Source organism: Vulpes vulpes, chromosome 5 (genome assembly GCF_048418805.1).
Source record: "Vulpes vulpes isolate BD-2025 chromosome 5, VulVul3, whole genome shotgun sequence".
NCBI classification, from domain to species: Eukaryota; Metazoa; Chordata; class Mammalia; order Carnivora; family Canidae; genus Vulpes; species Vulpes vulpes.
The window spans coordinates 125,731,583-125,744,023 of record NC_132784.1 but is presented as its reverse complement, the minus strand read 5'-3'; the positions used below and the strand labels follow the sequence as shown (position 1 = coordinate 125,744,023).

Sequence of the window (12,441 nt, the reverse complement as noted above, 5' to 3'; positions counted from 1 at the left end):
ATGATAAATCTTCTACATTTTGAATATGTGCAGTTTACCACATGTTAATTATACTGTACTGACAGATGAAATCATCTATGCCCTGTTTAAATCGCATATATTTATTTATAATTACCTTATCTTTTAATAAAGACTTTGAGGTGGCCTCTCCTCTTTACCCCACAATGCTCTGTGGTCTGCTGCTTTCCCACTACTATTCTGATTCACTTGAAATGGTGTCCAGTTGCATCTTAATGGATTTTCCAGCCTTTCTCTTCTGTAACTGTGGGATGTATAGTAAATGCAGGGTAAGAACATCTCCGCATGACTTCATTCAAATGTTGACGTGTTTGAGACACGTCATGAGACATGAGACAGCTGAAGATGTTCTTACATGGTGGCCTGTTCTTTTTCTTTTCGTGATGCATGGAATGTGGAGTCATCTGCTGAGATGGAGGGGACATGAGTGGGGAAGGAGACTTGAAAAGAACGTGAAGGGGCACCTGGGTGGCTCAGTTGGTTAAGCGTCTGCCTTGGGCGCAGGTCATTATCTCAGGGCCCCGGGATCGAGCCCCACATCAGGCTCTGTGCTCAGCAGGGAGTCTGCTTCTCCCTCTCCGTGTTCTCTTTCTCTCTCTCTCTCTCTCTCTCTCTCTCAAATAAATAAATAAAATATTTAAAAAGAGAAAGAAAAGAGCATGAAAAATTGAAACCACCTCTTTGGGTATTGGGCTAGTGGGCTAGCCAGAAACTCTGAAGGGCAGGGGGAACAAGCAGTGGCTTGAGGGCTAAGGTTTTTCCATTGTCTGTATCTAAAATATCATTGTAGTCAACTCCTGTGCTTTCTGGCTGGTTCTGTGAATTTCTTCACCTAAATTAAAAAATAAGTTTAGGGACACCTGGGTGGCTCAGCAGTTGAGTGTCCCCCTTCAGCCCAGGGCCTGATCCTGGAGTCCTGGTATCGAGTCCCGCATCGGGCTCCCTGCATGGAGCCTGCTTCTCCCTCTGCCTGTGTCTCTGCCTCTTTCTCTCTGTGTTTCTCATGAATAAATAAATAAATCTTCAAAATAAAAAAAGTTTAAAAAAATAGTAAGTTTAGGTGCACTTGGCTGGCTCAGTCAGTAGAACATGTGACTCTTGGTCTCCTGGTTGTGAGTTCGAGCTCCATGCCGGGTGTAGAGATTGCTTAAAAATCATACCTTTTAAAAAATAAATAGATGGGCAGCCCCGGTGGCGCAGCGGTTTAGCGCCGCCTGCAGCCCAGGGCATGATCCTGGAGTCCCGGGATCGAGTCCCACGTCGGGCTCCCTGCATGGAGCCTGCTTCTCCCTCTGCCTGTGTCTCTGCCTCTCTCTCTCTCTCTCTCTCTCTGCATCTCTATGAATAAATAAATAAATAAAATCTTTAAAAATAAATAAACAAATAGGTAGATAGGTTAATTGTTTTGTTTTTGTCACAGAAGGAACGAGGCAGAAAATGAAGTTCTGCCATAATTTGTACTCCCTTAGAGATTGCCTTATTCACAGCTTGGTATATTTTTCGTCAGGGACTGTTTTTTTTTCTTTGTGGACCAGAATATTTATATAAAATGTGTTCTTGTGAACAGTAAATGATGTACCCCTTTCCTTTTCAGTACATAGCAAAAGATATTTAAATATGTGGTAAATCCTAAGTTCTGAACTCTTACTCTATTTTTGGATGTTGACATTGTTTCCCGTTTCTTGCTATTATAAGCAGTTCCACAACAGACATACTGGTAGCTAAATGTTGGCACACATCTGTAAAAACTTCATTAAGATAAACTTAGTAAAAAAAAAAAAAATAGACAAACTTAGTGGAATTCTGATTTAAAAGGAATGTGAAACTCTAGGTTTCGGGTTTTTGATAGCAAAGCCTAATTGCCCTGTGGAAAGGTGGTGCCAATTTATCACCTTTATTCTGCTTCCACAGAATCCTCCCTAACACGTTTTACATTAAAAAAAAAAAAAAGTCATTTGCTAATTCGAGGGTCAAAAAATGGCTTCTCGTTATTTTATATTGCATTATATGATGTGAAATCTTTGAATATTTGAAGATACTTCTTTTCTTGGTCAGCCACCAGGTGTCATACTTGATCACAGTGCAGCTCAGTCTTTGCTGCTTTTATCATCTTCCTGTTGACTTAGTAAGAAACTACAGTAGAACCTTATGTGTTGGCCTTTGGAAAGCACATAGTACTTATCTCACGGATGCAGGCGACACCCTTCGGTTGCTTAATGGATACATGGGGCCGGGCAGGTTGGCTTTTCCCGTGAGAACGGGTAGGCAGGATAAACCCACTCCACCTCACAAGGGTTTTCATTATTGCTGAATCGCTCATTCCTAGGGTTAAGCAGCATTTCTTTTCAGCCTCATGTAACTCTCCAGCCACCTCATAATTTTAACAGGATCTCAAGCAGGAACAAGCTCATTCAGAATGTTTTGTTTCTTTTCCGCCTCTTCCTGCCAGTCTCCTTTCTGAGCCTCAGCCAGTGTTTCACTGGCTTTAATAAAGGCTTTTTGTGCAACATGTTGCTTAGGTTGGCTCCTGATGTAAAAGTGAGATTTTTTTTAATAGTCTCAAGTTATTCACAGAATTTGCTATGAATTTACAACTATAGAGCTCTATCCAAGATCATCAGAATTAAAACTGTGAACAGGATCATGAAGATACTGTCAACACCATTCTACCTCTGTTCAGGGAGCACCCATCCTGTAAGAATGAGTATACCTTTTCTGCTGTGATGGTGGGATTCAGAAATATGTGTCTGCTGTGTATTCAAGAACAGGCAATAGATGGGATCCCTGGGTGGCGCAGCGGTTTGGCGCCTGCCTTTGGCCCAGGGCGCGATCCTGGAGACCCGGGATCGAATCCCACGTCGGGCTCCCGGTGCATGGAGCCTGCTTCTCCCTCTGCCTGTGTCTCTGCCTCTCTCTCTCTCTGTGACTATCATAAATAAATAAAAATTTAAAAAAAATCTGTTAAAAAAAAAAAAAGAACAGGCAATAGAATAGGATGCAGTCATAAAAGGAATGAAGTACTGATACATATTACAACATAGATAAATCTTTTTTTTTTTAATTAATAGAGACAACACAGAGAGAGAGAGAGAGAGGCAGAGACACAGGCAGAGGGAGAAGCAGGCACCATTCAGAGAGCTTGATGTGGGACTCGATCCAGGGTCTCCAGGATCACGCCCTAGGCTGCAGGCAGCGCTAAACTGCTGCGCCACCGGGGCTGCGCAACATAGATAAATCTTAAAAACATGCTGAGTAGGGTAGCCCGGGTGGCCCAGCAGTTTAGCACCTGCCTTTGGCCCAGGGCGTGATCCTGGAGACCCGGGATCAAGTCCCACGTCGGGCTCTCTGCATGGAGCCTGCTTCTCCCTCTACCTGTGTCTCTGACTCTCTCATAAATAAATAAAGTCTTAAAAAAAAACATGCTGAGTAAAAGAAGTCAGACACAAAAGGCCACATAAACGATTACATTTATGTGAAATGTCCGTGTTAGGTAAATGTATAGAGACAGAGGAGGTGAGTGGTTGTCAGGGGCTGCAGGGAGAGGGAATGGGGTTATTAATAGATGTAGGGTTTCTTTTGGGATGATGGAACTGTTCTGGGATTAGATAGTGGTAACAGTTGCATGACATGACTAAAACCCACTAAATTGCATTCTTCATACCGGTTAAAGTGATAAATTTTAGGTTATATTTTATCTCAAGGGGAAGAAAAGCAACAGAGCTGTGAGGCATGTCCATGGCTATCAGGGACTCCAGAATCTCTCCAGAGCTGCCAAGTTGCCTGCTTACTTTTTTCCTCTTGACTTAAATATTCTGTTCGTTTCTACAATAGTAGTTACTGACCAAAGACAAGTTCTGTTGTTCTCATCTTCACTCTGTTCCTCATGATCCTCTGCTTTCTGGATTCTTGGGGATAGAACTCCTGGATTAATTTATGCCCTGTGGCTCCACCATTGTCCACATACATATGCAGTCAAGGACCTGGTGCCTTTTTCTCCTGGACCTGCTGCTTCTGAGCAGCTGGCCCAAGGCCAGATTAGACCTGCTTTGTGCTGTCTGGTCCTCGATTGGACAGGGGATTGGAGAATTGGAGATGGGGAGGGAAATTAATGGAGTATGAGCTTTGCCCATTTCCTGACTTCTGTGACAGGCTTCCTACATTTTATATTAATTAATGGGGCAATGACAGATTTTTTTTCCCTCAAGAAATTTGGTCAGGCTGCTTTTGTGCATACTGAGCTAGGAAACAAATAAGTTGATTGATACGCAGCAAAGAGATGACCAAGTGTCTTCAGAGACTATGGGAAAATTTTCAGCAAAGAAAGAGTTTTGTGAGATGAATTGGCAAGCTGGTATTATATAAATGATTTTTTTAAAGATTTTTTTTTATTTGTTTATTTATCCATAAGAGACAGAAAGGCAGAGGGAGAAGCGTGCTTGCTGAGGAGCAGGAAGCCCGATGTACGGTCCAGTCCCAGGACCCCAGTATCACAACCTGAGCTGAAGGCAGACGCCTAAACAACTGAGTCACCCAGGCACCCCTATAGAGATGAATTTTAAACAATTTACCTAACTCAGTAAATAGCATATTAACTAAGGACTAAGATAAACTTTGCCCATCAATTTTTCATGTAACATTGAGACCTCAGAGACTACAGAGCAGAGGCACACACCTCTGTGGGGTTGCTCCATGATTAGCTACTCTGGGAGTGTAGACCAGGCCCTGGGGCCCAGGCTACACATCCAGACACATACCCACCCCCAACTCCTGCATTTCCAGGGCAAAGCGGAACATGGCTCCTGACAGCAGGGATAAGCTCCAAGGACTGACTAGTGCTGATAAACAGTGTAGAGTGTCAAGTGTCTTGTTCACCAAGGTGAAGCACAAACGTTCTTTGTGGTGGTAGTTTTCAGAGTAGATGTCTTTTATAAGTAAGTTTCGATTGGTACATTATTTTCAAGCATATTAGATTCTTCTTTTTTTTTTTTAAGATTTTTTTTTTTTTTAAGATTTTATTTATTTATTTGGGGACACCTGGGTGGCTCAGCAGTTGAATGTCTGCCTTCGGATCAGGGCCTGATCCTGGGATCCAGGAGCTAAACCACTGAGCCACCCAGGGATCCCTAAATGCTACTTTCAATATATACTAAATCTGTGTATGGATCTAGGTCTCTAATTATTCTACTGATTTATGTGCCAAGATCAAATAGCTTTAACTGTGATAATTCTTTTTTTCTTTTTTAAGATTTTATTTATTTATTCATGAGAGAGAGAGAGGCAGAGACACAAGCAGAGGGAGAAGCAGGCTCCATGCAGGGAGCCTGATGCGGGACTCGATCCCAGGTCTCCAGGATCACACCCTGGGCTGAAGGTGGCGTTAAACCAGCTAAGCCACCGGAGCAGCCCTAACTCTGATATTTCTATAACATGCTTTAAATATATACTGAGGTTAAGCCCCCTTTGTTAGTAACTTTTCCAGAATTTTTATAGCTAGTTTTCATATTAGATTTCCTACATTAACTTTATGATTAACTTAGTTAAAAAATAACATTCTACTGGTATTCTCATTAGTAACAGCATAAATTTATGCATTTATTCAATAAGGAAAGACATTTATATGTACCCAAGACGAGGTTTATCATTCATTCATTTCTTTTACATCTCTCAACAGTATTTTAAAATTTTCTTCATGAAAATCCCACATACATATATAAAAATCTATTTCTAGGTATGTTCCTTTTTTCCCTTTTTTATGTAAAAGACATCTCTTTTCCATTATAATTTTTAACTGCCTATTGTCTTCATATTACCTTTTGTACATTAATCTTTGTTACCTTGTATAACTTTCAGTAAACTCTTTTGAGTAGAAACAATCATCACTGACAAAAACTGCAATTTGGCCATCTCCCTTCTAATTTTTACATCACTTATTTCTTAAACCATTTTTAACAGACGTTTTAGGGCAGCCCGAGTTGCTCAGTGGTTTAGTGCCACCTTCAGCCCAGGACCTGATTCTGGAGACCCGGTGTCGAGTCCCACATCGGGCTCCCTGCATGGAGCCTGCTTCTCCCTCTGCTTGTGTCTCTGCCTCTCTCTCTGTATCTCTCATGAATAAATAAATAAAATCTTTAAAAAAAAAAAAAAGTAGCATTTAAGACCAGAGAAAAAAATGGTTGAGTCAGTGAATGTTGAAATAACTGAATAGCCACCTGAAAAAAAAAAAAAATTGGCTCCTTACCTCAGTTCCCTATTCCAAATAAATTCCAGGTGAATCAAAAATATAAAAATATATTTAAAAAAAACTGCAGGAAAGAATCAGTGATGACATTTTTGTAGGTCTTCACTGAGTGGGTAAAGTGGCAATACTTTGCCAGATATTTCCCCCCCTACAAAGAAACGCTTATTTGAAGCAAAAGTTGCTCACCAGGAATGGCTTCCAAAGCCATGACTCTGCTTTGCTGGATCTCAACAAAGCCAGTCAAAAAGCAGCACCAGCCACAGTGTCACTGCATAAAGGTACAGATGTATAAATATTTTTTTGTAACCAGGTCCTTGGTACAGTTTTTATACTCCATAGTCTACCTTTTTAAAAAGACATAAAGCAAAAAGGCATGTGTGATAGTGTTGATTTAAAATGTGGAGCCCAGGGCAGCCCGGTGGCTCAGCGGTTTAGCGCTGCCTTCAGCCCAGGGCGTGATCCTGGGGACCCGGGGTCCCACGTCGGGCTCCCTGCATGGAACCTGCTTCTCCCTCTGCCTGTGTCTCTGCCTCTTTCTCTGTGTCTTTCATGAATAAACAAATAAAATCTTAAAGAAAAAAAATGTGGAGCCCAAGCCACTCAGCAGCAGCTCGCATGGTTGCCAGTTTGTGTGTGAAAAATACTTTCCCTCTTCTTCCCTTAACCTTGTTGCTTAGGATGAGGAGACCCCATGATTTAAAGCAGGGGGAAAGAGCAGGAAAACCTTCCCAAGTCAGCATGACCTCGCCCATATCCTGCTCCTTTGTAGATGACCCACTTTGGCATCAGAGGTGAACTGGAAGAAAGAGAAACAGAAGCTCTCACTCAAAGCCCCTGGAACAACAGTGCCGAGAGGTCTTTTCTTTTTCCCCACAACCAGCGTAAACTTATAAAACCCCAGTAGTGAGGATTAGTGTGTTGGAGAACGTGTGGAGGCCAACAGAGCTCTGAATGAAGTGTGGTAAAAAGTAATCACTACAGTAAGCCCAAAGGCAACAAAAGAAGAGTGCCCTTTTTGCTGAAAACCAAAACAAAACTGTAGAAGCACTCTGTTTACACTTGGGAAACTTAAAAAAAAAAAAATCTGGCTAATGATACCTTTTCTAAGTATGACTTAAACCTCAGAACTTTTTTTTTTTAAGATTTTATTTATTTGAGAGAGAGAGGAGGTGAGCAGAGAGGGAGAAGCAGACTCCCCACTAAGCAGGGAGCCTGACACAGGGCTCCATCCCAGGACCATGGGATCATGACCTGAACCTAAGGGAGACACTTAACTGAGTGAGCCACCCAGGGGCCTCTAAACCTTGAATTATTGAAAAAAAAAAAATGAGGAGGGGGCACCTGGGCGGCTCAGTGGTTTTGTGTCTGCTTTTGGCTCAGGTTGTGATCCTGGGGTCCTGGTATTGAGTCCAGCATCAGGCTCCCTGCAGGGAGCCTGCCTCTCCCTCTGCCTGTGTCTCTGCCTCTCTCTGTCTCTTGTGAATAAGTAAAAAGAATTTAAAAAAAAAAAAATCATGAATGTAACAAAAATTTTACTATATACTCCTTATTTACAGAAGAATACCAACTAAGAAGGAGGAATTATAGATACAGAAAAACACTCTTTCACATCAACACACTAGTATTTTCTTCAGGCAGTAAGAATCCTGGGGTACCTGAACAGATGGATGAAAGACTCAGGAACAGAATAATCACCTAGGAGGAAATGTTCCCTTCCAGTAGAAAAATCTTGCACAGACCATCCTAGCTCAGTGATTAAATTTATCACCATCAGTGATGGACAGACTGAATATTATTGCCTTTTGCTATAGTACACTGAAAAGGCGGTAGCATCACCTAAGTAATATGTTTATCTAAGTCTAATCACAAGGAATCAGACAAATCCAGATGTAAAGGCAAGGTATGTAACAGCTGCCCTGGATTCTGCTAAGTCAGATACCAACGTAAAACAAAAGCCTAGAAAAGATCCAGACAGCTTAGTGGAGACTAATGACATTGCAATGGCAGTATGAGGTCCTTGGTTAGATCCTGAATTTAGGGACCTTATAAAAAAAAATGAGATGATGTTATCAGGTAATTGGGTGACTGTGGGTATGGACTGCCTGTTGGTAGTGTCAAATTCCTGTTAGGCTTCCCGAGTATGACCCATTTGGTTAGGCAGGGGACTCTGCTTGTCCTAGGAGATACAGGGTCACTAGGGGTAAGGTGTGATGTCTGCAACAAACTCAGATGGTTCGGTAAAGTATTTAGATTTCACATTTGTGTATATGTGTATGCCATAGATTAGAAAGAGATAGATAGAGCAGCCCAGGTGGCTCAGTGGTTTAGCGTCACCTTCGGCCCAGGGCATGATCTTGGAGATCCGGGAATCAAGTCCCACGTCGGGCTCCCTGCATGGAGCCTGCTTCTCCCTCTGCCTCTGCCTCTGTCTCTGTCTCTGCCTCTCTCTTTCTCTCTCTCTCTCTCTCTCTGTCTTTCATGAGTAAATAAATAAAATCTAAAAAAAAAAAGATTAGTCTGGCAAAAAGTTAACAATTGGTAAATCTCTGTGGAAGGTATAAGGTAACAGTGTTGCCAGTTTCCTCAAGTTTTGAATTTTTTTTTAACATACCACGGGGAGGGGGATCCCTGGGTGGCTCAGTGGTTTAGCACCTGCCTTTGGCCCGGGGCGGGATCCTGGAGACCTGGGATCAAGTCCCATATCGGGCTTCCGGCATGGAGCCTGCTTCTCCTTCTGCCTGTGTCTCTGCCTCTCTCTGTGTGTCTTCCATGAATGAATAAATAAATAAAATCTTTAAAAAATAAAAAATAAAAAATAAACATACTGGGAGGTAAATTTTCTAAAGCATAAACTATACTATAAATAAACTAAGCTCAGGGTGCCTGGATGGCTCAGTTGGTTAAGCAACTGCCTTCTGCTCAGATCGAGATCTCAGGGTCCTGATCAAGCCCTGCTCAGCGGGGAGCCTGCTTCTCCCTCCTCTGCCCCTCGCCCTGCCCCTCGTGTTCTCTCTCCCTTTCAAATAAATAGTTTTTTAAAAAATAAACTAGGGGATCCTTGGTAGCTCAGCAGTTTAGTGCCTGCCTTCGGCCCAAGGTGTGATCCTGGAGTCCCGGGGTCAAGTCCCATGTCAGGCTCCCTGTATGGAGCCTGCTTCTCCCTCTGCCTGTGTCTCTGCCCCTCCCTCTCTCTTTGTGTCTCTCATTAATAAATAAATTAAATATTTTAATAAAAATAAACTAAACTCACAAAGTGGAAGATAATATTTGCAAACTGTGTGGTAAAGGGTAGATTTCCTTACTCCGTGAAAACAGTAAGAAAAATAACCCAAAATAGGTTAAATATAGATAACAGGACAAACAGGCAGTTCGTAGTCAATATGTGAAATGTTTAACCTCACAACAGGAAGTGTGCAAATAAAAACCAAGGTAAAACATTTTTAACAGACTGGTGGAGCTCAAGGTGAGGTTTGTAGCATGCTATGGGAGGAGACATGAGGGTGAGGCAGCAGGCACTTACGTATCAGCAGTGTGAGCATAAAACTGATCAAACTTTCCAAGGGCAGGGCAGTAGGGATTAATATTTAAAATCCACACTTTCCACATCTAGGAATTTATTCCAAACATGCACCTATATAGATGCACAAAGAAGTATGTATCGGGATGTTTGCCATAGAATTGTTTGTGATAGCAAAAGATAGGTCGCAATTTAAATGTCCATCAAAGGAGGTCAGATAAAGGATGGAATATGCAGGTCAGCCGCTGTCCTGAACGTGCAGTTGGACAAAGAATGCAGCAGCCTCACAGTACTGTGTGGATGAAGCAAATCTCCAATACACATTTTTAAGTGGGAATAAAGCAAGATACCGGGGCGCCTGGGTGGCTCAGTCAGTTAAGCATCCGACTCTTGCTTTCAACTCAGGTCACCATCTCCCCAGTCAGAAGATTGAGCTCCCCTCACATCAGGCTCCCTTCTAAGCAGGGAGTCTCCTCCCAAGTGAGCCACCCACTCGTCCCATCCTTAAATGATAACAAGGTACACATTTATGGTCGGATGCCATCTATATCTCTTATCTATCTATACATAATGTGTTTAAGAAAAAAAATGGGAGCACTTGGATGGCTCAGTTGGTTAAGCGTCTGCCTTTGGGCTCGGGTCATGATCCTGGGGTTCTGGGATTGAGCCCCAACATCAGGTTCCCTGTTTAGTGGGGAGCCTGCTTCTTCCTTTCCCTCTGCCACTCCCTGTGCTTGTGGGCTCTGTCTCTTGCTGTCTCTCTGTTGCTGTGTCAAATAAATCTTTAAAAACGAAAAAAGAATGGGAGGAAAAGCAAAGTTGGATATTAACATTTTTTTTCAGGTGATGAAACTGCATTGTTTTTCTTTTTTCTGTACTTCAAGTTTTCTTTGTGAGATTACAGTATTTTTCTGATAGACAAAATTAGGACTCACTCTTTAAAATGCATAATAACAGTCTTTATGATTGTATGAGATTGCTCTGTTATTATCCCCTTCCCCCTCACAAAAAAGTAGCAAATTGCACAGATACAGTGGTATCATTACTTGTTCTAGTTAACATGAGACTTGATAAACATAAATATGGCCCAGGTTACATCTATCCAGTAAGATTGAACTGCTATCATTTTGCAGGAGGAACAATCCAGGGGGAAATGAAAAGTATTCTCAGGCCACCTGCCGTGATGCCCGACTTTTTCGCTCAGCATAGCTTGGTGCAGTCCTGTCTCAAGCTGTCGTTTCCTGTAGTAAGGTGCCCAAGACTATTTTATTTTAGGCAGGCAGTATTTCATGATCCTCTCCATGCTCCTTTTTTATTTTATATTTTTTAGAATAACCGCTCAAAGACTTGCTCACTTGAACAAGTGCTTGATGAACTTTAAGCTGGGGAATTTCAGCTATCAGAAAAACCCCCTGAAACTGGGAGAGCTTCAAGGGAATCACTTCACAGTCGTTCTCAGGTAAAAGAACTGCAGGTAGGAATGCAGACCAAGAGGGTCTCACTGGGTCACCTTGCATCTGTTTGGGGCAGTTATTAATCCAGGTGAGCTGGTACTAACAGGTGGGGCAACGGGAAGGCCAAGCAGAGCCTGATAGGGCTGGGAGAGCAGATACTACTGGAGTATTTGTACTGATGCCTGTCAGCTCTCAAAACTCAGTCCCTCCTTTGGAAAGGAGCTGTCTGCTTCAAATGCTGTGTTTAAAAAATTCACAGACCCAGAAAGTAGAAGAAAGGTTACCTGGGGTGGGAGAAGGTGAGGTGGGAGCTATTGTTAATGGGTACAGAGTTTCAGTTTGAAGAGCAGAAAATTCAGGAAGTAGATAGGGTGAATGTTGCACAACATTGTTGGTGCACATAAAGCCACTCTGTTGTGTACTTAAAAACGGCCAAAATGGTGAATTTAGTATTATGTATATTTTGCCACAATTTTTTTAAGAAAGACAAAGGTCCTCAACAGGTAGAGAGAAAGCTGCAGGGGTTAAGGGGAAGACATGGAAGCCAAGCCATATCATTGACAATAAGCATCCCTGAATGTGTTTGACTAAAATTTTTTTCTCTGGGTTATTTGGGCCCCTACAGAAATATAACAGGAACTGATGACCAAGTTCAGCAAGCTATGAACTCTCTCAAGGAGATCGGATTTATTAACTACTATGGAATGCAAAGATTTGGGACTACAGCTGTCCCCACATATCAAGTTGGAAGGTTTGTATTTAAATTCTTAACTTTTGTCTAAAAGGCCTCACATAGAAAAAGAAGAATGGGTTTTTTTGTTGTTGTTGTTGTTGTTGTTTTTACTTATTCATGTCTGGGCCAAATGAACCAGTATGTCTCATCAACCGATCCATAGCATCTTTCTAATTTTTGTTGTGTTTTAAGATAATACACAGTAAAAAATTAAGGATCAAGGATTCAAGTTGTATCAAAAAGATACAACCTGAAAGGTAAGTTTTTCTCTCATCCCCGATACAGGGATTCTATTTTTAGTTTCTTCTTTACAGGTAAATCTTGGCTCAGTGTAATAAGCAATTGGATAGCCTGACAGAGAAGATGTAGTTTGTCATCTCTGTTAACAAGCGCTTCCCAGTTTATTAAACTTGAATCTGTACTTTCCCCACCCTTAGAGAAAAGTGGTGTAGGATGTAAAAGTGAGTTAAGTTTATTTTTT

General features: G+C 41.9%; 1 protein-coding gene across 4 annotated transcripts in view; it reads left to right on the top strand.

Annotated features, from left to right (window-relative positions):
* Positions 1–12,441, top strand: part of PUS7 (pseudouridine synthase 7) — a 58,066-nt gene that overhangs the window by 27,819 nt on the left and 17,806 nt on the right. For all 4 annotated transcript variants that reach the window (XM_072759935.1, XM_072759933.1, XM_072759932.1 and 1 more), the window contains 2 exons: positions 11,104–11,232; positions 11,853–11,978. In XM_072759935.1, coding sequence (XP_072616036.1) covers positions 11,104–11,232; positions 11,853–11,978 — 255 coding nt within the window. The remainder of the gene's footprint in view (positions 1–11,103; positions 11,233–11,852; positions 11,979–12,441) is intronic.